A 24,587-nucleotide genomic window follows, 5' to 3' on the forward strand; every position below is an offset into this window, starting at 1 on the left:
GATTCTCATGGTGATGAGGTGGAACGGGAAATTCTCATGGTGATGAGGTGGAACGGGAGATTCTCATGGTGATGAGGTGGAACGGGAGATTCTCATCATGATGAGGTGGAACGGGAGATTCTCATCGTGATGAGGTGGAACGGGAGATTCTCATGGTGATGAGGTGGAATGGAAGATTCTCATGGTGATGTGGTGGAACGGGAGATTCTCATCATGATGAGGTGGAACGGGAGATTCTCATGGTGATGAGGTGGAACGGGAGATTCTCATCATGATGAGGTGGAACGGGAGATTCTCATGGTGATGAGGTGGAACGGGAGATTCTCATGGTGATGAGGTGGAACGGGAGATTCTCATGGTGATGAGGTGGAACGGGAGATTCTCATCATGATGAGGTGGAATGGGAGATTCTCATGGTGATGAGGTGGAACGGGAGATTCTCATGGTGATGAGGTGGAACGGGAGATTCTCATGGTGATGAGGTAGAACGGGAGATTCTCATCATGATGAGGTGGAACGGGAGATTCTCATGGTGATGAGGTGGAACGGGAGATTCTCATCATGATGAGGTGGAACGGGAGATTCTCGTGATGAGGTGGAACGGGAGATTCTCATGGTGATGAGGTGGAACGGGAGATTCTCATGGTGAAGAGGTGGAACGGGAGATTCTCATGGTGATGAGGTGGAACGGGAGATTCTCATGGTGATGAGGTGGAACGGGAGATTCTCATCATGATGAGGTGGAACGGGAGATTCTCATGGTGATGAGGTGGAACGGGAGATTCTCATGGTGATGAGGTGGAACGGGAGATTCTCATGGTGATGAGGTGGAACGGGAGATTCTCATGGTGATGGGGTGGAACAGGAGATTCTCATGGTGATGGGGTGGAACGGGAGATTCTCATCATGATGAGGTGGAACGGGAGATTCTCATGGTGATGAGGTGGAACGGGAGATTCTCATGGTGATGAGGTGGAACGGGAGATTCTCATCGTGATGAGGTGGAACGGGAGATTCTCATCATGATGAGGTGGAACGGGAGATTCTCATCATGATGAGGTGGAACGGGAGATTCTCATCGTGATGAGGTGGAACGGGAGATTCTCATGGTGATGAGGTGGAACGGGAGATTCTCATGGTGATGAGGTGGAACGGGAGATTCTCATGGTGATGAGGTGGAACGGGAGATTCTCATGGTGATGAGGTGGAACGGGAGATTCTCATGGTGATGGGGTGGAACGGGAGATTCTCATGGTGATGAGGTGGAACGGGAGATTCTCATGGTGATGAGGTGGAACGGGAGATTCTCATGGTGATGAGGTGGAACGGGAGATTCTCATGGTGATGAGGTTGAACGGGAGATTCTCATCATGATGAGGTGGAACGGGAGATTCTCATCATGACGAGGTGGAACGGGAGATTCTCATGGTGATGAGGTGGAACGGAGATTCTCATGGTGATGAGGTGGAACGGGAGATTCTCATGGTGATGAGGTGGAACGGGAGATTCTCATGGTGATGGGGTGGAATGGGAGATTCTCATGGTGATGAGGTGGAACGGGAGATTCTCATGGTGATGAGGTGGAACGGGAGATTCTCATGGTGATGAGGTGGAACGGGAGATTCTCATGGTGATGAGGTGGAACGGGAGATTCTCATCATGATGAGGTGGAACGGGAGATTCTCATCGTGATGAGGTGGAACGGGAGATTCTCATGGTGATGAGGTGGAATGGAAGATTCTCATGGTGATGTGGTGGAACGGGAGATTCTCATCATGATGAGGTGGAACGGGAGATTCTCATGGTGATGAGGTGGAACGGGAGATTCTCATCATGATGAGGTGGAACGGGAGATTCTCATCATGATGAGGTGGAACGGGAGATTCTCATGGTGATGAGGTGGAACGGGAGATTCTCATCATGATGAGGTGGAACGGGAGATTCTCATGGTGATGAGGTGGAACGGGAGATTCTCATCATGATGAGGTGGAACGGGAGATTCTCATGGTGATGAGGTGGAACGGGAGATTCTCATGGTGATGAGGTGGAACGGGAGATTCTCATGGTGATGAGGTGGAACGGGAGATTCTCATCATGATGAGGTGGAATGGGAGATTCTCATGGTGATGAGGTGGAACGGGAGATTCTCATGGTGATGAGGTGGAACGGGAGATTCTCATGGTGATGAGGTAGAACGGGAGATTCTCATCATGATGAGGTGGAACGGGAGATTCTCATGGTGATGAGGTGGAACGGGAGATTCTCATCATGATGAGGTGGAACGGGAGATTCTCGTGATGAGGTGGAACGGGAGATTCTCATGGTGATGAGGTGGAACGGGAGATTCTCATGGTGATGAGGTGGAACGGGAGATTCTCATGGTGATGAGGTGGAACGGGAGATTCTCATCATGATGAGGTGGAACGGGAGATTCTCATGGTGATGAGGTGGAACGGGAGATTCTCATGGTGATGAGGTGGAACGGGAGATTCTCATGGTGATGAGGTGGAACGGGAGATTCTCATGGTGATGAGGTGGAACGGGAGATTCTCATGGTGATGGGGTGGAACAGGAGATTCTCATGGTGATGGGGTGGAACGGGAGATTCTCATCATGATGAGGTGGAATGGGAGATTCTCATGGTGATGAGGTGGAACGGGAGATTCTCATGGTGATGAGGTGGAACGGGAGATTCTCATCGTGATGAGGTGGAACGGGAGATTCTCATCGTGATGAGGTGGAACGGGAGATTCTCATGGTGATGAGGTGGAACGGGAGATTCTCATGGTGATGAGGTGGAACGGGAGATTCTCATGGTGATGAGGTGGAACGGGAGATTCTCATGGTGATGAGGTGGAACGGGAGATTCTCATCATGATGAGGTGGAACGGGAGATTCTCATCATGATGAGGTGGAACGGGAGATTCTCATGGTGATGAGGTGGAACGGGAGATTCTCATGGTGATGAGGTGGAACGGGAGATTCTCATGGTGATGAGGTGGAACGGGAGATTCTCATGGTGATGAGGTGGAACGGGAGATTCTCATGGTGATGAGGTGGAACGGGAGATTCTCATGGTGATGAGGTGGAACGGGAGATTCTCATGGTGATGAGGTGGAACGGGAGATTCTCATGGTGATGAGGTGGAACGGGAGATTCTCATGGTGATGTGGTGGAACGGGAGATTCTCATGGTGATGAGGTGGAACGGGAGATTCTCATCATGATGAGGTGGAACGGGAGATTCTCATGGTGATGAGGTGGAATGGGAGATTCTCATGGTTATGAGGTGGAACGGGACATTCTCATGGTGATGAGGTGGAACGGGAGATTCTCATTGTGATGAGGTGGAACGGGAGATTCTCATGGTGATGAGGTGGAACGGGAGATTCTCATGGTGATGAGGTGGAACGGGAGATTCTCATGGTGATGAGGTGGAACGGGAGATTCTCATGGTGATGAGGTGGAACGGGAGATTCTCATGGTGATGTGGTGGAACGGGAGATTCTCATGGTGATGAGGTGGAACGGGAGATTCTCATCATGATGAGGTGGAACGGGAGATTCTCATGGTGATGAGGTGGAACGGGAGATTCTCATGGTTATGAGGTGGAACGGGAGATTCTCATGGTGATGAGGTGGAACGGGAGATTCTCATGGTTATGAGGTGGAACGGGAGATTCTCATGGTGATGAGGTGGAACGGGAGATTCTCATGGTGATGAGGTGGAATGGGAGATTCTCATGGTGATGAGGTGGAACGGGAGATTCTCATGGTGATGTGGTGGAACGGGAGATTCTCATCATGATGAGGTGGAACGGGAGATTCTCATGGTGATGAGGTGGAACGGGAGATTCTCATGGTGATGAGGTGGAACGGGAGATTCTCATGGTGCTATAACTGTGTGAAGCATGTCAGTACGGAACAAAATCTCTGAGGAACGTTTCCATCGCCTCGTTCAATCTGTAGCTGTGGTCCACAACTTATTTTCATGAAGCCTCCTGTAATACAACAACAAAAGGCCCTGGACCCCTCCACACAGTCATGAAGCCATGCTTGGCTTTATTCTTTTGCTAGCTCATCTGCACTATGTTTCTCAGACATAATTTATTAGAAAAAGTGGTGCAGGAAAAGACTCAGTGTTACCATGACAGACAACATTCTCCACTTCTGTCGCGTCACCTGCTCAATGACCAATGACTCAATAACGTCTCTGTACCAGACCACATGGATGAAACATGGATAGAAGCACAAGCTGGTACAGCCTAAGTAGTTTATTTATTTAGTCTTTTTACTTTTGTTTAAGAAGTTCTGTTTTAAAACATTGTATATCAGGTTTTGATGACCTTATTTTACTTACTTTGGGACCTGGTTTTCATATCACAGAGAATGAAGTCAGTTGTGAAGGGAAAAGGGTCTAATTCTGTTTTATAAAGGTGGAGATGATGTTGCTTCCAATTTCTCTTTAATCAAAATCATTATCAGTGAAAAAATAAATAAAAATAAAGACCAAAAATACAAAGAAATGTTCACGCCACATCTAATTGAGGAGACATAACTGCATGTTAGAATAAAACAGAGCGAGGCAGCAACCAGTGGATCCCCGTGGTCTCTGCTGTGGGAACAGACGCTGGTCGCCACTGAGTTGCAGGAGGCCAGTATGTTTATCCATGGTGCAGATCAGGCTCGGTCTCGGTCTCCCCAGACCAGAAAACTCCTGGTGTTATGGACATTTCCTGCTCCGGAAACCTCCAGCGGCCTCCAGCAATGGCAGGATCCCAGTCGTGGCATTTTTACAGAGTTCATTTTCCTCAAACTCGTGGCTCCTTTTAAACGGTTGGATAGGATTACTTAAAGAGGTTATTCCGTACTCAGTTACTAAATTTCTCGAGTACATTTCAACCTTTCACATGAAGTCGTTTCTGTTTCATGACTTTAAATTTAAGAAGGAAAAAAGTTAACCTTCATACCAAAACGGTATAAACTGCACTGAAACAGGCTAAAAGCAGAAGAAAACCCATTTGCCTTTCCTGGTGATCAACTCGATAGAACTCAGTGGAACATAATTACAAAAGGAGAGGAGCTGCAAAGAAATAAAACAATGAGCGTCACAGCTGCTTGTAAAGTAAATAAATACATAGATGCTTCGTCTCTTGCTGTCATGACAGAATGCACAGACATGGAAAAGGCTCTAATTAACAATTTATGTGTTGCATAGAAAGTTGCACTTTGTTTTATTTTGGGTGGGGGTGTGTGGGGACAGATTTGGCTGTGCTGATGGTTTTGCTACAACAACATCAGCAGGACTTAACAAGTGTTGTTCCAACACAGCAGTAATCTACCAGACAGTAAAAGGTGATAAAGTTTAGCTGAATGTCAGTGAAATGTGTCATGATGGTGCTAATGACATGCAGGCCTAACCCACACGCACTCTCGGTGCAGGTTTCTCTGGACCAGTACCACACCGAGGAGGAGATTTACCAGATGTCTCTACAAAGGGAACCTCGCAAGCCAGCAGTAAGCAGCACACCCTGCAGTTTGCAACCCGCCGCCGTGCCCGCTGATCTTTTCTGTTGCTTGTTTTCACTCCATAACATGAGAAATAATCACCTGCTGTAACTGGTTATGAGACGAGTTTTTGGTTTCTCATGAGACAATAAAGGCGCTGGTTTGTGTGCTGGCAGCAGATTTCACTGTTGTCGTCAGATTTGGGAGCAATCTGTGACAATAAGCCACTCAAGGAAGGAATATGACCTGTATGAAGGTCTTATTTGTCCTGTTGTCGCTTTAAAAACAATTTAATTTTTAAAATTCTATTCCTCTCTTTTTTATGTTGCTTCAAAGTGAAAACATCCAAAGCCTCTTCATCATCTTCATTTCAGAAGGCTTTGGTTCCATGTCATAAGACTCATGGCTGATATGTTCAGAGGTTTTGTATGAAGCAAAGTTTAATTTCCCAAGATCACAACTGCATGCTGGGAAATTTTCACACATTTGGTCATGAGAAGAGTTTTGTTTTTATTTTAGCAAGATTTCCTCGCCGTAACATTGACCTGATGGGCTCTCATTTTCCGCTGTGTAGCAGAACTCCAGCCCCTCCCCTGCACCTGAACCCAAGCCCACTATGATTGACGAGTGGGCTGTGTCGGTGAAGCCCAATGCCGACCCGACAATCATCAAGAAACACATCGAGAAGATGGTGGAGGTGAGTTTCTGTCAGGGCTAACTGTTAGAGGGGCCACCTTTAAAGGATGACGCTGTAGCTGATCCTTACGCAGCGTATTAAGGCTGTGGTAGGTAACGTTGCTGAGACACATGTTCCTCTGGGTGAAGTGGTTCCTCGTCCTGATAGTAGTCTATACATTCTGTAATCATGAATAATAAGAAATTTAGTTAGACCCCTCAGTTTACTGTAAATCAGTAAAAACTCTGACCAATTCAAACGTTCTGACCAAAATGGAGTTGTTCATTTCTTATATTCCGTAAGCTTCTTCTCCCGGCTCCCCTTCTCCCCCTCCAGCAGCGCATACCTGATAGCCATACCTTGTATATAAAAAGCGTGTTAGGATGAAAATACAAAGTAGTGAAGAAGAAACTCGGAAGGCAAACATGGCTGAGAAAATGCAGGAAGGATTTCCCGACCCGGCTCGATTTATTTGCCTCCTCCTGCTAAACAGCCGAGAAAGAGAAAATCATTGGTGGAAAAAGCCGCAAACTGCAAAAGTACTCAGAGAATGCCATCCTCCGCACCACCAAGATTAAATCAGTTCCTTTAACATTTCCAAAAAATCACAGTACCTAAATACCCACAGCACACTCTGCTGACCAGATGCCATCCCACATTTCCTACCTTCAGGGAATCATATACCATATAAATGACAGTCACCTGCATTGCATTTCATTGCTGATTTACTGTTTTAGAGCACAATGGTTTAATTTGGGGGTCATATATTTAAGCAGTTCTCTTTGTTTAGTCCTGCTAACATAAAATACCACCCCTACTTCTACCAAAACACTCTTTATGTCTTGCAAATTCCTCAATCTCACACCACAATGTTATGAAATGGAAATTTATTTAACTGCACTTTAAAAGCTTGAGAAGATTCCAGAAGGAGACATCAGTCGCTGCCTATTTAAGATAAACTACATGTCAAAGGTTGTATTTGCACACACTTTCAGCATCTTTAGGTTAAAATGCATGAATTACTGCTGATAGTAGTGGTCCTTCTCTGTTAAAAGGAGGAATTTCTCCTTCGTGGTGTACCTCAGGGATCCGTTTTGGGTCCATTTTTATTTGCATTAAAGTTTTTTTTGGCAGTGTTTTTCAGCAACATTTGTACATGGGAGTTTCAATTCATGTTTAATTCCAAATAAAAGTTAATTCTGCTTTAAACTGACAAAAAATGACCATGTAAACACCTAATTCCTAATGCAGATTTCTATTGAACTTAATTCCGATGTAAGCGTTTGGTTTATTCACATTTTAATTCAGAACTATTTAATTCCTCTGTCATGTAAACCTTCATTACACTCTAAATTAATTCCGGTCGTTCTGAGCATGTTCGTGTTCGGTGGTCTATCTTTCTTCTCCTTCTCAGTTGCTGCAGAAAGTGAGGTAGTATGCTGGTGTTGAGCTGCTACTTCACATTTATGATAAAAATAGCGGCGAAGCTGGTACTTATTATGTAGTTTTTACAAGTTACGACTGAAAAGACGAGAAGCAGGGAGCTAACTTTGTTTATTTCTGGTATACGTCATATGTCACGTGCACCCTCTGTCCAATCAGAACCCTTCCCAACCCGCCGCTCTAAAGAGGAATTAAGTGAGGACGTGTTTCATGTAAACCTCCATTCGGAATTATTTCCATTTAAACTCGTAGGAAAAATTGTGAATTCGGAATCATCTAATTCCAAGCAGCAGGACGTATTTTACCATCTCTGCTGCAGTAGCTTGACGTTGCTCTGACGACTGCAGAGAAGAAGTCCTAACGCACCAAACCGGAGCGTTCTGGAGTTTGTAAGATGGACCGTACATGTGCTGTGTAATACTGGCGGTCCAGCTCTAGTCGTCATTCGGTTTAACCTTGAGGGCCAAAGTTGGCCCGCGGGCCAGAGTTTGACAATCACTCCCCCGCTCTCATGTCCACCATGTTTCACACGCTGGTTAACCACGTATACAACATTTGTTCTATTGGACAAACATATCTGCTACACATGCAGCTGGGTAGAGTGGAAAGCACTTTATTAGGTGCGATTTTCTTTATGTTATATGTGTGTGTGTGTGTGTGTGTGTGTGTGTGTGTGTGTGTGTGATTCACATATGTGCTTAATGTTGTTCACGTGTTTTTCTGTGAGGGTATGTCTGTGGTGTGGGGTTTTTATGGACTCCTGGTTTCCTGTTTTATTTGGGAGTTTTTCCTGTTTGGCTCCGTTGTGCATTTTTCCCTGTTTTGTCAGATCATCCTTCATGTTCCTCCATCCAGGCTTCTGCTCATTCTCTTTTGGATTATTTGCCAGATTAAAACCATTATTCCTGCGTTCTCCGTGCCTCTTCGTCCTGCATTTGGGTCCACATCTCTGCGAACCCTGACAACGCCATGTGTGTGTCTGATTGGTGGGTTAGTGGTCAGAGGGGCTTGAAGGGGAGGATGGATGTTTTTGTTTGTAAAGTTTTTAATATTAAGTGCTTTAAGTTGCATTTCTTTTTATAAAAAGTGTTTGATAAATAAAGATTGACTTATTTGTTGTCACCTTCTGTTAACTCACTAACAAATCTATAGGATCAATACAAAGTGTCAACAAAGCATTTAACAGTTTAACGCTGATGTGCCATTAAAATGTTACTTTCTGGTCAGTTTCAAGCCAGATCAATAATTCCTTTAAAGGTTTTAGTTTAGATCTGGTCAAAATTTCACAATAAAAAATGTGACTCATCCTAAATAAACATTTGTATGTTTCTACTTTATTAGCTTTTACATCACTTGTTTTTTTGAGAAAAACATCTTTTATTGTGTGTTTTAAAGGACATAAAAACACTAAAGCCATAAGATTTAGTTTGAAAACTGCAGCAACACTCAAACTTTTGGAAATTAAAATATAAACATTAGCAGAAGGAGCATCTTCCTGCTCTGGGGTCGGCATCAGCCTCCTCATCCTCGGCGATCAGATCCAGATTTTAAAGCTGCTGCCATGATGGCGTTTACTCTGTCCACCATGCAAAAATGCTGGAAATGAAGTATTTTTCAAATTTATCTGACATGAGCGTAAAGCTTATGTAATGTTTCTGCCGTTGTCAGATTAAACATCCAAATAGTTTATTAACTGTAGATGTAGGACAAAACCCAAGCTATTTTTAACCCACCTGTTGGATCATCTGTTTGACGATGGCTCACACATTCATGCCTTCGGCTGCCCCTCCCGTCAGCCTTACGGCTGTTTTTATGGACAATCTAAGTAGGAAATATGTTGTGAATATTTAAAAAAAAAGAGAGCAAATTTAGGTATTTTTTTTCACTTTTTAAAGACAAATGTAAACAATTGCAGATACAAAACATTCCAGGTTTTTTGTCATTGTTGCATCATCTCACACACACACACACACACACACAGTCATTATCCTAACGGTTTAGTCCGATGAGGGTGGTCTAGTATCATTCAGATATAATAAAGCGAGTCATGTCACACGTTATGAAAATGAAAAGCTTCGTTTTGTTGATGATAAATGTCGTGTTTTTGTTTTTTTTTTACAGTCGGTCTTCAAGAACTTTGACACCGATGGCGACGGCCACATTTCCAGGGATGAATTCGAAGCAATCAGGAACAACTTTCCTTACCTCAGCAAGTTCGGCGAACTGGACAAGAACCAGTGAGCGTCGCCAAGCTCCCTCCTGTGCTGTAGCTAAACCGGTCCAGCCTGCAGGAGGAGGCGCTCATCTCTGCTTTGTCTGCTCCGACAGAGACGGAAAGATCAGCAGGGAGGAGATGATCGACTACTTTATGAAAGCGAGCTCTCTGCTGAACTGTAAGATGGGTTTCATCCACACTTTTACCGAGACCACCTACGTGAAGCCCACATTCTGCGAGCACTGCGCCGGCTTTGTAAGTAAACGTCCGTTCTTCATGTGTTACATTAACCCTTAAAGCTCCGCGGTGGCCGAGGCTACTCAGGAGGAGTCGTGTGTAACTCTGAAGGCTAAACTCTTAGTGTCAGCTCACCTTTCAGGTTATCTAAGGAGGTTTCTGTCCTGTCGGGGGGATTACTCTGAGACTATATAGTGGAAAAACAGGCCTGCTCGCCTGCAGGCCTGTTTGCTAGTAGACCGCTGTTTCCACCTGGAGGTTATGATGAAACCACCTCCTGTCAGACTTTCCACCAATCAGAGTGCAGTAATGTCCAATCAGAGCGCAGTAATGTCCAATCAGAGCGCAGTAATGTCCAATCAGAAGCAGCCAAACAGGCGAGTAGGAAGCTGTCAGTGTGTCTGGAAAGAAGAGGAATAATGGTCCTCTACGGCTGGAATAAAACAAAGAAGATGTTTTCATAGAGCTGCTTTAGCGAGGATGGTGGCGGACGTTACTGGAAAGTGTAAACATGTAAACAGTGTGTGTGTGTGTGTGTGTGTGTGTTTCAGATGTGAGAGAATGATGTGTTGATGTGTGTTATCTCTACTTAACTTCTTACTACTACTTAACTACTTAACTTCTGTCAGAGATAGATGGCCTTCATGCTGCTGCGTCTGTCGATACGTTCCTGATCAGGATGATCGCTGCTCTGCATCTTTAACACTCTGGGGACGCCGGCATCGTTGGCGATGCCAGGGACCATGTTGTGTTTAATCCAGCATAGCTTTCGAACCATAAAAGATAGAAACTTACTTTTTTCCCTCTTAATCAGGAGACTCCGGGCTTTCAGACGGTAGTTCCGGCATCACTGTAGCCCGTTCATACCGTGTTGTGTCTAAATAGGTGTTCCAACCAGAGCCTTTGTCTTTGGCGCATGACACGTGTTTGTCCAATCAGAGCCGACGATGCCTCAGGAAACGCCTCCAAACAGTGTCAATCACTCTGCATCCGTGTCATTAGCAGCAGGATAGCTGCCTTCTGTATTTACAAGGCCGACTAATGGTGAAAACAACAGCTTTTACGCACGCATACCATGCGCAATTGCTCAAACAAACATTTGCATTACTCAAGTAGTTTATTTCAACATAAACGACACGACGGCGTCGTAACAGATGTATAACTTGGTAACAGATACAGTGTGTGCAGCTGAAAGCTGCGGTGCTTCAGGACCTTTAGTCATGCTTTTAAATTATAATACTCTTTATTTCAAGCAAAGGAGCCTCATTTACATAGCAGTTTATGATATTTCAATTCAAAATAATAAAAAAAAAAAAACAAGGTAGAGGACATTATGGGGCATTGAAAGGTGGAGTTTATTAGCATTTAAACTAAAAAAAAAGTCAGGCGAGGTTTATTTCTCTAAAATACCCCTGGTCCCCAGAGGGTTAAAGGTGATTTTAAATCAGTCAGCGTCGGTGTTCGGGTTGAAGAGATGTTTTTCTCCGTTGCATCAAATATCCAGAATAAGAAGATCAAAGGTCAGACGTGCTCGTCACGTGGCTCCACCGTCCCGACTAACGCAGCTCATTACCGGCCTCAGCTGCAGCGATGGAGCGTCTCTCAGAGGTTCCGCCTGTCAGGTCAGGCAGGCCAATTACTCTGAGTCATCGCCCCACACACACACACACACACACACACACACACACACACACACACACACACACACATACACAGAGCTGCATTCTGAGAAAACATGGGGAAGAAAGGTAATTGGGCAAGATGATAACCTTCGCATGTGACATTGTTATTCCTGCGCGTGTGTGGAGGTGTGTGTCCTCCTGCTCTCCCCCGAGGAGCTGTCTTGTTATTCGGACGCCGGCGGTGAGTCAGCGCTCATCTGTAAGGAGAAGAACATGGCTTTCAGCGGCGAGATGCTTCTTCCTTTAGACGCTCAGATGAGAGCTTTCGGCCTAGATTAGACAAACATCAACACACACTCTTCCTCTGATGACGTTGGCGTTTTCCTATCATCTGCAGGGGAATTTTCAGCGTAGAGCATGTGGCGATAAGGGCTCTGGCAGTGTGTGTGCCAGAGGTAGATACACCAGCCACTTCCCCATCCGCCGGCTTTGTACTTTCCTTTTGGCTCTGGTGCAGAAGCAATGTTTTCCCTCGGCCCGTTTTCCAGCGCTCGCTTCACACACTCTGCACACACTGCAGAGTTCCTGGTGTCTCACACGGATCTCTGCACGCGTCGCCTGCAGCTTCCTCCAGTCGTTCATCTTAATTAACAGCTCACAGATGAGTTTTGCTAAATGCAGAGCGAGGAGACATGGAGGAACATGGAGGTGTTTTCCTCTCTGGAGGACGGAGTGTGTTGGCCAGCGGCTCAGACTCTTGTCGACAGCCGAGCGTTGTAGAAGGAGAACGAGCTGGTGAGGCTTGGTCCACACATATTATTTACTTTGACGTCTGTTGCTGCAGTTTTATCTCAGTATGACACAAATTACCTTCAGTGGGAAGTCGCAGATTTTCTCCAAACATTATTTCTGGATTGTATGATACAGAAATAATGTTCTGCTTTTCAGTGCCTTATTCTTATCCTGCTGGATACCAGACTTTACCACAGAAGAAGAACAGTCCAAACCCAGTCATCTCTGCTTTGTCTTACTTTAGTCAGTAGAGTGGGATTACATGTTGTTTTCCTCAAACATTGGAATTAGAGAGAAACCTGATGACGGTCTTTAATCATATTCTGGTTGATCCACACTCCGGCTCCTTTATCCAGCCCCCCTTGCTGCAAAGTTCGACCCCCTTTTTCCTTTAAAACTGGTGTAATTATAGATTCAACCGTGTGTTGGAAACATTCACAAAATTGAAGCCTCACGCAGATCCATGGTGATGGTTTGGTTCGGGGAGCCCTGATATCTGCTGCGTATCGTCTACCTGGTGTGCAGAGTAAAGCCAGAGAGCTCTGTGATGGCTAGACGTCAGAGCGGAGCCATTCCTTTGTATGTTGAGACATGAGCCGGCTCTGCTTTGTTCACAGAGACGAGTCTTTAGATTATTTGTGTCGAGCTCATCGTGTAAGATGATCTGATTGGGATCTAAGAGAAGGAACTGTGGACAGCTGGATGGTGTGGACAGAATGTTCTGGCAGCTTTATCAGGTTTTTGCCTTGGAAATGGAAACTAATGTGTCCTGTCCAGGACTGAGCCGTGCTTTTTAACGGTGCTGTACCGAGCCGTACCATACCAGCCAGCCGAGGGGCTGAGCTTCGGATGAACTGAGTGTTGCACTGCAGCAGGCGTGTTTGCATGAAGCGTCTCAGACATGATTTATTTCCAACATTAAAGTGGAACTATTATGTGCATTTCGGGCTAATTTCATTTTATTTCTGAGACCAGAAGGGCTGGGATTGATGGAGTTATTGTCACAAATCACTTTATTTACTTCAGACCGACCCTCTCCGTAGGCTGTCAGATCAGCCTGCGGGCAAAACGAGTGGATTGAGACTCTTCCGCATTAAGCCCCGCCTCCCGCCACTGCACTACATCGGGAGCGCGCACCGCACCTGCTTTCGCCATCATTGTAACGTCTCATAAACAGAAGGATTAGGCTAATATAAACTCAGTAAAAAAACAAAATACAATGTCAACACATAGCATCCAGCCCTACATGTTGGAACCTGAATCAGAGCCTGAAAACGAAGTGGAAAACAGCAACCCACAGCAACGAATGCAGCAGGATGTCTCTCTTTGGTAAACTCACCAGCCATCGTTGGAAATAACTTTATCCCACGTTTTCTACCCGCCTGATGTATTTGTACATGCCCTTGTTAACCAGTAGAAGGTAACCAATCACCGAACCTTATCCCCCGGGACGTCACAAGGATTTCCAAGTAGAAAAAAAAGCGAACGGAGAGAGTGCTGGAACTCAAACTCAAACATGCGTTTAGGTGATAAAAACAGTGCCGTTCACATGTCTGATGAGGATTCAACACTGTAACACTGTAGAAAGCTCAGAAAACTCCAAATACCATCATAACACCCCTTTAACATTCGGTTCTCTCATGCTGAAGCAAAGTTCTTCCTGGTCTGTTCCTTCTACAGAAAGCATTGCTGCATTCAGCACATCTGGCTTTTATGTTAAAAGTGTTTCAAGTCGCACTTTTCTAGCCGCTTCTATGCAAAAAGGGAAGCAACAAGTTGGTGTTTGCAGCACTGCCTGTGTCTGTAGAAGCGCTAAAGGTCAGTCGGTCCTGATGAGAAGCCACTTCTCTTTGTTGCACAGTGTCTGGTGGTGTGTGTGTGTGGTGTTGCTGGCTGTGTGTTTGTGTTTATCCATGCTCTGTAGGTTGTGTGTACATCCGAGGTGTGTGTGCGTGTGTGTGTGTGTGTGTGTGTGAAGAGGTCAGGATATTTTGTGCCTCCTCAGATGTGCCAGTGCAGTGTGTGTGATCTCCAGCGCAGCTCTTTCATGTCATTGTTCCCCCACTGCCTGCGTCCTGCTTGATGTTGTCCATCCTCCTCCCGTCCGTCCCATCGTTCTCCCCTGTCCCCCCTTTCCCCCCTCTCCCCCGTTTCACCCCATACCCCACTTTCATTGCACTTCATCATCAATGGTGGCCATGAAGACATGAACAGAGCAGATCATTAATATCTAAGCGACTCTACTTTCAGGATGTTGGTTTTCATTTCCCACTTCAGGTTAGACTGTGGGAGTGCACATCCCAGTGCCTTTCCCAGTTAGCCGACGTGTCTTTTGGTCCACACAGTTTATTTGTTTAACTGGTCCATAAAACTGGCCTGAGGTCTTCATCCAGTCAGAAGAAACCTTTCTGTCCTGACCTCCGGACTGACTGGTTGAATTCCAGGTTTAACCAATCAGACTGTTTAATCCCAGTTTGGTTCTGGACTGGTGGATCCAGGTACCTGCTGTCTGAACTGATGAGAGGAAGCAGAGAAGAGGTGCATAGGAAGTGTACAATGTAAAGAAAAATGCCGCTGCTGAATGTCCAAACATGTTAACCACAGCAGGACCTTCATCTGCTGCTGTGGATGAGGATGATGATGGTAAGCTGCACTGCTTTCACATCCCTGAGGTTTTATTCTGAATGAAGCAAGGAGGTTTGATCCATTTGAGGCGGTCAGCTGTGATAAACGCTGAGTTTAGTTTACAAATACTCAAATACTGTGCAGAAGCTCATAGGTTATGAGATCCATGATGTCATAGTGAGATGCGTTGGAGCAGGAAAACACTGAAGACTTGCAGGACTGTGGTCGTCATGGGACTGAGCTGAATCGTCTTGATCTATACTGTAAACAGTGTAGTCATGATCCTCTACTGGAAACCAGTAGGAAGGTTCCAGAAATGCCTCAGTTCAGGCTGAAATCCACACATGCAGGTTAAAGCTCCATCATATGTGAAGAGGATCCAGAAACACGCCGTCTTCTCTGGACCAAAGCTCATTTAAAATGTTCTGAGTGGAAACCTGGATGAAGATGTGGAATAGTTTGTGGACAGCATGGACGGCGTGTCCTGCAGACTAAAGAGGAGAGGGAGCATCCAGCTTGTTGCTTTATTTAAAAGCATTCAGGACAAAGCAAGAAAAAGATGTAAACATAATATGAAATATTATGGCTTAAATATCACTGATGAGATGATAAAATGACCGGTAAAAGAGCCTAAGGCCGCAGAGCGTTCACTGTAATGTTTAATTTCAGCTGTTATTATACTGAAAGCTGCTAATGAATGAAATGAAAAATACTTTATTAATCCCCAAAGGGAAATTCAATATTGTAGTATATGATAATAATAATTAATTTGAGGAGGTCTTGTTCCGGAGGCTGATGGCTGCTGGCAGGAATGATCTTCTGTGTCTTTCAGTCTTATATCGGACCTGAAGAAGCCTCTCACTGAACACACTTTGTTGTTTCATCACTGTGTTGTGGAGAGGGTGTGAAGAATCCTCCATCATCTTCATCAGCTTGTGCAGCATTCTTCTTTGGACAATCAGCTCCAGCGGCTCCAGAGTTACTCCAAGCACAGAAGCAGCTTTCTGGATCAGTTTGTTGATTCTCTTCAAGTCTCTGGTTCTGATGCTACTACCCCAGCAGGTGCTGCAAAGCTGACTGCACTCTCCACAACAGACTTATAGAAGATATGCAACATCTTGGTGCAGACGTTAAACCATCTCAGCTTCCTTAAGAAGTACAGTCTGCTCTGACCTTTCTTGTACATGTAGTCAGTGTTGCATTTCCAGTCCAGTTTGTTGTCCAGCTGAACTCCAAGATGCTTGTATTCCTCCACCACCTCCACCTCCTCTCCCAGGATGGAAACAGTGCTTTGTTTATCCTTCTTCCTCCTGAAGTCAACAATCATCTCTTTTGTTTTGCTGTTATTTAAAATGAGATGATTGTCACTGCACCATTTAACAAACTGACTGACCAGTTCTCTGTACTCTGCTTCTTGTCCATCCCTGATACACCCCACAACTGCAGAGTCATCAGAGTATTTCTGCAGATGACAGGACTCAGAGTTGTACTGGAAGTCTGAGGTGTACAGAGTGAAGAGGAATGGCCAGAGTACAGTTCCTTGTGGTGCACCAGTGCTGCTGACCTCCATCTCAGACACACAACCTTTCAGTCTCACAAACTGGGGTCTGTTTGTGAGGTAGTCATAGATCCAGGTGGTTGTGGAGGTATCCACCTGGAATTTATGGAGCTTCTCACATAACAAAGCAGGCTGAATGGTATTAAAAGCACTTGAGAAATGAAAGAACATGACCCTCAGAGTGCTACCTGAATGGTCCAGATGAGTGTGTGCTCTCTGGAGCAGGTATATGATGGCATCTTCAACCCCAAGTCCATTACGATATGCAAACTGGAATGGGTCCTGAAAGGTGTTTACTTGCTTGTTGAGGTGAGCCAGTAAGAGTCTCTCCAGGACTTTCATGATGTGAGATGTCAGGGCAACTGGTCTGTAGTCACTTGGTTCAGCTGGTTGTGTTTTTTTAGGCACTGGAACAAGGCAGGAGGTTTTCCACAGCACTGGGACTCTATTTTGTCTCAGACTGGTGTTGAAAAGGTGCTGGAGAATCGGACATAGTTGTTCTGAGCAGGTCTTGAGAACTCTGGGACTGACACCATCTGGACCTGCAGCCTTGTTCTGGTTCAGTTTCTCAAGTTGCTTCTTAACCTGATTGCAGGAGACAAACAAGGTGGAGGTCTCAGGATGTCCTGATGTGGAGGGAGATGAAGCTGTGTTCTGGTCCATAACTGAGCTGCAGGGTAACAGATTGGAGGCGTGACAGGAAAGCAGTGGGCTTATGGAGGGTGTGTGGTCTGTTAAGCTGGAGGTAGGGGGTGAACTGAACCTGTTGAAGAATATGTTCAGCTCATTAGCTCTGTCCAGACCCCCATCAGGCTGGTCCCCCTTTAACTTGAAGCCGGTGATCTTCTTCATTCCAGACCACACATCCCTCACGTTATTCTGCTGGAGCTGACTTTCTAACTTCTTCCTGTAGTCCTCCTTGCACTTCTTAGTTTGTGTTTTAAGTTGTTTTTGTGTTGCCCTCAATAACTCCCTGTCTCCATCCCTGAAGGCTTTCTTTTTGATGTTCAGCAGCTTTTTCAGGTCACTGGTGATCCAGGGTTTGTTATTGGGGAAGCACCTCACTGTTCTTGTTGGGACGATGCTGTCCACACAGAAGTTTATGTAATCTGTCACACACTCAGTCATGGCGTTGATGTCGTCTCCATGAGGTTCACAGAGGACGTTCCAGTCTGTAGCCTCAAAGCCTCCTCGAAGAGCATCTTCAGCTTCAGCAGACCAGATTTTGATAGTCTTTGTGATGACTGGTTGCTGCTGAACGATGGGCTTGTAGGTGGAGGTGAGAAGAACCAGATTATGGTCAGATCTTCCTAAAGGAGGCAGGGCAGAACAACTGTATCCATTATTCATATTTGCATAAAATAAGTCCAACATCTTATTTTCTCTGGTGGAGCAGCTGACAAACTGCTGGAATGTTGGTAGAGTTGCAGAGAGGGAGACGTTGTTGAAGTCTCCGGAGATCGCCATGAATGAGTTTGGATGCTGTGTTTGTAGCCGAGCAACGACGGAGCTGATGACGTCACAGGCTGTGTCTGGTGCGGTACCAGGTATTATATAAACCGCTACCAGAATAACACAGGTAAACTCTCTGGGTAAATAATATGGACGGAAGCTCACAGCTAACAGTTCCATGTCCCTTGTGCATATCTTCTCCTTGACAGTAACATGTCCAGGATGACTCCAACGCTGGTTAACCAGCACTGCAATTCCACCACCCTTTAGCTTTCCGCTGTGTTGTCTACTGCGGTCTGCACGGACCGTTTTAAAGCCCGGTACAGACACATTACAGTCACGGATGTGTTCATGCAGCCATGTCTCGGTGAAGCACATAATACTGCACTCTCTGTATTCTTTCTGAGACCTTGTTAGCACCTCGAGCTCGTCCGTTTTGTTAGCTAGTGATCTCACATTACCCATTACAATGGTTGGGAGAAATGGTTTAAATCTCCATCGCTTTCTCCTCTGTCTCACTCCCGCTCTGCATCCTCTTCTCTTTCTTTTCAACTCCATCGGGATTTGATGTGTTGTTTCGCTGATAATCCTGATTTGGGAGAGGTTAATCAGTTGATCCCGATTGTAAACAAGTCTTTCGTTGCCATGGAGACTCATCATAACAAGCCTTGAAAGAACGAAAATATGCAAAAAAATCCTCTTTGCAGCACACCCTCCGAACCGGCATGAAATCCTCAGAAAAAAATACCTAATTTAAGGTAATATCTATGAAAGACGACTTTGTACTTTAAAAAAAATCAAGATAGCAAGTCAGAGCTACTACAATCTGCTGCCATCAGACGGCGCAATCTAGAATGGGATGGCTGGAATGGCACCTAAACTGTCTGTTTTCCCATCTTCACTGTTTGTTTACCTGTCCAGGAACCGCACATGCAAATTAGCTCTTAGCTAACTCTGGTGCAATCGTGTGATTATGCAAAACCACCACGAAAAGAAAAGCTTTGACATTAGTACATTTAATTGGCTGGAAATTACAATCTGGTAATTAGAAGATTTTCTTGCCTAGTTACACATTTAATAAGCTGTTATTATATATGTTTTCTATTAAATAAATTTATTATTAAAAGCCAAAATCATTTTATTGCAAATGACGACTTGCTTTAAATAGAATTAGAGTAAACTAAAATTTACTGTGAACGTTTTCACACACAAAATGAGGGATAGTGTTGGTTGTTTCGCTGCATGAAGGAAGACAGCCTGCGTTATGAAACGGTGATAAACCATCTGTTCCATCACATCTGATGAGTGATGCCATCCACAGCTGGAAGTTTGGGGGGATTTGATCTGCAGACCGCTGGAGACCACCACAACGCCGTTCCCTGCAGAAATCTGAGCACCTTCGTTTTTGCGTTTCATCAGAGGAAACTGGAAAATGAGTTCTGTCTTTATTGAAATGTGCAAAATAAACAGAAAAACAACAAAAATGGCAAAAGTAGAGTTTGTCCTTATGTTTCATCATCGGTCTGGCACTCTTCAAGAAGAGATCTCCAGGCTTCCTGAAGGACTTTTCAGAGCTTTTCTTTGGATGTTTGTGCCTTTTGTCCTGATGATCCCATGCTGCCTGGAGGATGCTGAGGTCTGGGTTCTGGGGAGGATCCGTTCTCCCAGCAGAAAAAACGGTTTTAGTCCAGTTCTTGTGTCATGTGGCAGCCACGTTTCCATGGAGACCATTCCTGATGAGACTTCAGCCAGCTGAAGGTCCAGGTGCATCTCAGGTCCCGGTTCCGACCTGGTGAAGTTGTTCCTGTTTCTTAAGGACTTTCAGACCCTTTTCATCGGACACTTCTCCTTTTGTCCTGCAGTTGCTCAGCAGATGTGTACATTTAGTTTTCACGGTGGTTTTGCATAATCACACGATTGCACCAGAGTTAGCTAAGAGCTAATTTGCATGTGCGGTTCCTGGACAGATAAACAAACAGTGAAGACGGGAAAACAGACAGTTTAGGTGCCATCCCATTGACATGAGGCACACGTCTGAGTGGAAAAGTAAAGAAGAATATGTGTCTTTTTCTCTTTTAAAATGTTACTGTGGTGATACCTCCTTGTTGTTTTAGGTCTGTTTGTAGAGAGAATATTCTGGTCCCAGGTTGTTATGCAGTCAGACAGGTGAGGAAGCATCGTGGACTGTAGCAGCAGACGTGGACATTTGATGCAGGATTCCTCAGATTACCTTTGTGTTGTTGTGTTAACAGGTGCTTTATATGACACTCCTTCCGAAAGTATTTAAAGTGCTTTGCAGCTTTTAGAACTTCCAAGCAAACTGTCTGGAAGATCAACTTTTGGCAGCTTTTGACATAAAATTAATGCAAAGTGTTTTACTCACATTGTGAGTTAAGTGTGGTTTTGGCAGCAAATCAGACTCCTTGCACAACTTCTTCTTTAAACCATGGCTAAAAATAACTGCATCATCGGCTTAAAATTGAATGTTATCATTTAAATGTGAACTAAATGAAGTGGATCCTGATGTGGACCCTCGGGGGGACCCCAGATGTGATGAGCTCATAGTTTATTGCATCAACAGTGGAATTAAATGTTCAAAGTTTTGACAGTAAGCCTTGATTAATCGTGTCAAAGACCTAAAAGATTCATAAAAACATGATTTTATATAAAACTACGTTATCTGCGATGTTTTTTATAGATGTCTTTTTTGTAACTAAAAAAAGAGGATCTAAGTATGTGTGTTTGTGACAGAATGCTGGCCGCAGAGATCCTGTTTAAAATCGGTTCCTGCCACATTTTCTGTGTTGACACATAGTTAAAGGCATTTTATGCTCAAGTGTGCTAAAGTGTTGCTAAACAAGCCAAGAAACAGCATAATCTTCTGAAAATGGCCAAGTCCTTGCTCAGGACAGGAAATAAGTGAAAGAAAAAAACCTTTGAAAGACCTTCAGACAACCTGGAGAAGTGTTGCTCAAGACATATTTAGAAGATTGGAAGAAACTGTGAATAAAAGCGGTCTGGAGCAAAACTTTGCAGAAAGTAAATTACTTAGTGGCAGGATTCCTGTTCATTAGCTGTAATTTGGGATTTACAGTAAAACCAGGCTGTATGTGGACATGAAGACTTATATGACAGAGTTAATTATGGCTGAAATGTTTTGCTTATAAATTCCAACCTAATTTTGCTTGTAGTTTTGCAATTATTTTTTGCTGCCTACATGGTTATTAAACAAGGTAAATAAAGGAAGAAACGCCTTCAGCCTTTAGCTTCTGCAGCTGCTGTGTCACACTAATGATCTCCAACACAGCCCAGCTTTTCTGCAGGGAAATGGAAATCCATCCTAATTAACAGCCAACCCTCTGCCCTTTCCCTGCTTTGTCTTTCTTTCAGATATGGGGCTTTTACAAGCAAGGCTACAAGTGTAAAGGTGAGAGATTCATTTGAGACTGTGTTCTGTGTCTGCTGCACAGATGTTCTTGTTCCACCCGGAAGGAAACGGCCTCCAGAGAGTCCGCGATTCTTTCTGATTTCCCATCCGACACACACATACACGCAGTAAATGTCATCAGCATGCACAACACAGGACCCACAGCAGATATATCACCCTGCTGTCTCACACAGCACTGCTCACCAACAGCTGGACACATCAGCTGAGACCTGGCTAAATATTTACCATACCAGGAAGAGCTGGTATGAAGAGGCTGACCACTCCGGGGGCAGCAACCTGAGGCATCCCCCACCCTGCCTCACTGCTGGTCATCAGCTTCATAAACACACACACTGCTTTTCTTCGCTGTGGGAATGTGCTGTCAGGCGTCCGTAAAGTATGTGATGATCTGCAGACGGTACGCTGTCAAAATAACTTAGCGTACATACTTTATGTCCCACCCAAGCGCCAACCTAAAAGTGAAGCCTATACGGAAGTGGATAAAACGGCAGTTCCCCCTTCATCCACTAGGGGCTCCAAAACAGAGCAAATCCCCATAGACTCCCATGTTAAAAAGACCAACTTCACGGCAGAAATAAACATGTTTACAGCAGAAATAAACATGTTTGCAGCAGAAATAAACATGTTTACAGCAGGAATAAACATGTTAACAGCAGGAATAAACATGTTCACAGCAGAAATGAACATATTTACAGCCTGGTTCAAAAATCCATTTTCGTTTCATAGGTCAGTTTTACCTTCATGACAACTGTGGGGGGAGTGGATTTTTTTCTGACTCGCCCGTTTAAAAGTAATTTAATCTCGAAGTTCGGCATATTTAGGGGCGTGTCCTTATGATTGACAGGTACCCGATCTCCTGCTTCAAGTCAGAAGAACGTAGAACAACCGCGGTTTTTAGCCGGTTAACAACGTGACTTAGCTTTAGCCCGCTTACCTCTGTTAGCTGGTTAGCTCCTGTTATCTCCGGGTTAGCTCGGTTAGCTCTTAGCTACAGAAAGCTTGGAGTTCGCTCGATGTCAATCATCCACCATGACGCTCACAGCCCCCCTCTCAGCTCCACCTCTTTGCCCATATTTGTATTTTCCGGGCGAGACGACACGCATGACACTGCCAAGATGGCGATGGTAGGAACCGCCCACCGAGCTTCAATTCAACTCTTCAAAAATCTATGGATGATGTCACGGAGGCAAAGTCCATCTTTTATATACAGTCTATGTTCCCACCGCAGCTGTAAACGCAGGAGCTTCAGGCCTCAGATGTTTGGGAGGAAATGATCGCTAACGGATGAATAAGCACTTATTTCACTATTTTGCTTTGTCAATGTTTTGCTTTGTTAGCCAGTTGCCTTTCCGTCTGTCGGTGACGTAATCCTGACGCCTCCAAGAGGACGCAACACGCAGCTTCCTCTTCATCCACTCCACAAAAAGCATTTTAATCACCAACTTGTCTGTTTGTCATTGTAATTTTAGCTGCCTCCTCATTTGCTCCTGCTCTGAGGTCGGCTAACCAGCGCTGATTAAAAAGCTGGCAAGCCATCATCAAACATGGGCTGCATAGCAGCAAGTGTAATTAATGCTTCGTGGAACCAGCCAGGTCTCTTACAGCAACCTGCACCTTGTGTGTGGGAGGAAAGGCTACCATCTGACCAGAGACTCGTTTGTTAATCAGCTAATTATTCTGTCTCCAGCAGCAGAAGAAGAAGTTTGCAATTTAAACACAAATCTGGGAGGATCAATCAGTTTTTAAAGGACCGTAATGGCCTTGTGATTGGTTTCTGCCTTTGAGATGAAACGGGGCTAATGGGAGGTCAGATACAAGCCGGCCCACTGAAACGTATGTCTGGAAGCTCTCACACAGCCTGCTAATGCACCACACACTCTCCCCGCCACTCCGAAGGACTGTAGCCTGGCAGGGAGTTCCAGCGTGTTCTGGCTCGTTCCATTAATGAGACCAGAGGAAGTCAATGAGAGCCTCACACTCATTCATCCCCATTAGCATTGTTAGCCCGTACTCTGGGAGGTAGATGGAGCGCCAGCCATGGAATTGAAATGAATCACCCACAACAGTGCAGTGCAGGAGTGTGAGGTTTGTGTGGGTTGTTGGATGTGTGAGATGTCAGATATTTAGACTTAAATATAGTAGAAACTTCCTGTAGCAGCATCAGGACTCCAAGTTTTATATCAGTTCCACCAACGAGGCTTCTAGCTTTGCTTTACTTTGCAGAGAACTGGATGACACTTTATTTATCTGAAGCTTCCAGCTGCACGTGTGGCTGTGTTACATGGCCCAGCAGATATAACGGGGAGGTTTTTAATAGCCTTCACCTCAGCTGTGTGCTGGCATTTCAGTCTGAACCAAGACGAGTACTCGACCATTTCAAGAGGCACTTCTCAGGTGAAGGAGAAAAACTCAGCATCATTAAAAAGCTGGCGATGAGGTGGAGTTTAAATTCACAGAAGATGTTTGCTTGAAAATAGGAAAACGTTAAATCAGAAAGAAAATTCAGGTTTTATTTATTTTCTGGTTGCCAGCGGTGACATGCTCCCTCTCATGGATTAAACAATGGCTGCCGTAACACATGCTGGAAGTCAGAGCTGCTAGCTGGTTGCCATGGTGATGTCTACATGGCATCACGGGGATGAGGTGGCACACACACACACACAGAGCTGAACACAGACAAAATATACCCACTGAACACATGCTGGCATTTCTAAAACTGTTCTATTTGAGTGCAACTTTAATTCATTCATTGATTAATTCATTATCATAACCGCTTAGTCTGATTACGGGTCATGGTGAAGCTGGAGCCTATCCCAACAGGCTTTGGGCGAAAGGCAGGGTTGACCTGCCATCTCAGACTGATTGGGTGGAGAGGCGGGTGCTTGTGGCGCCGCCTTGTGGGCGTATGACGGGTTAGCGAGGTTCAGTCTGTGCTGAGGGTCTTGGCTGCAGCCTGGAGAATAAGGCGGGGCTGGATATTGGACAACATTTTGATTGGATTAACCCCAACCCT

General features: G+C 44.9%; 1 protein-coding gene across 2 annotated transcripts in view; it reads left to right on the top strand.

The window, feature by feature from the left end:
- Positions 1 to 24,587, top strand: part of LOC306769372 (RAS guanyl-releasing protein 2-like) — a 95,546-nt gene that overhangs the window by 60,286 nt on the left and 10,673 nt on the right. For both annotated transcript variants that reach the window (XR_013771677.1, XM_079257957.1), the window contains exons 10-14: positions 5,441 to 5,515; positions 6,081 to 6,203; positions 9,747 to 9,862; positions 9,954 to 10,095; positions 21,517 to 21,553. Coding sequence is in view for 1 of the 2 variants with exons in the window: in XM_079257957.1 (XP_079114083.1) it covers positions 5,441 to 5,515; positions 6,081 to 6,203; positions 9,747 to 9,862; positions 9,954 to 10,095; positions 21,517 to 21,553 (493 nt within the window). In the remaining variant the exon portion in view is untranslated. The remainder of the gene's footprint in view (positions 1 to 5,440; positions 5,516 to 6,080; positions 6,204 to 9,746; positions 9,863 to 9,953; positions 10,096 to 21,516; positions 21,554 to 24,587) is intronic.

This window comes from Telmatherina bonti (assembly GCF_933228915.1).
Source record: "Telmatherina bonti genome assembly, chromosome: 18".
NCBI classification, from domain to species: Eukaryota; Metazoa; Chordata; class Actinopteri; order Atheriniformes; family Telmatherinidae; genus Telmatherina; species Telmatherina bonti.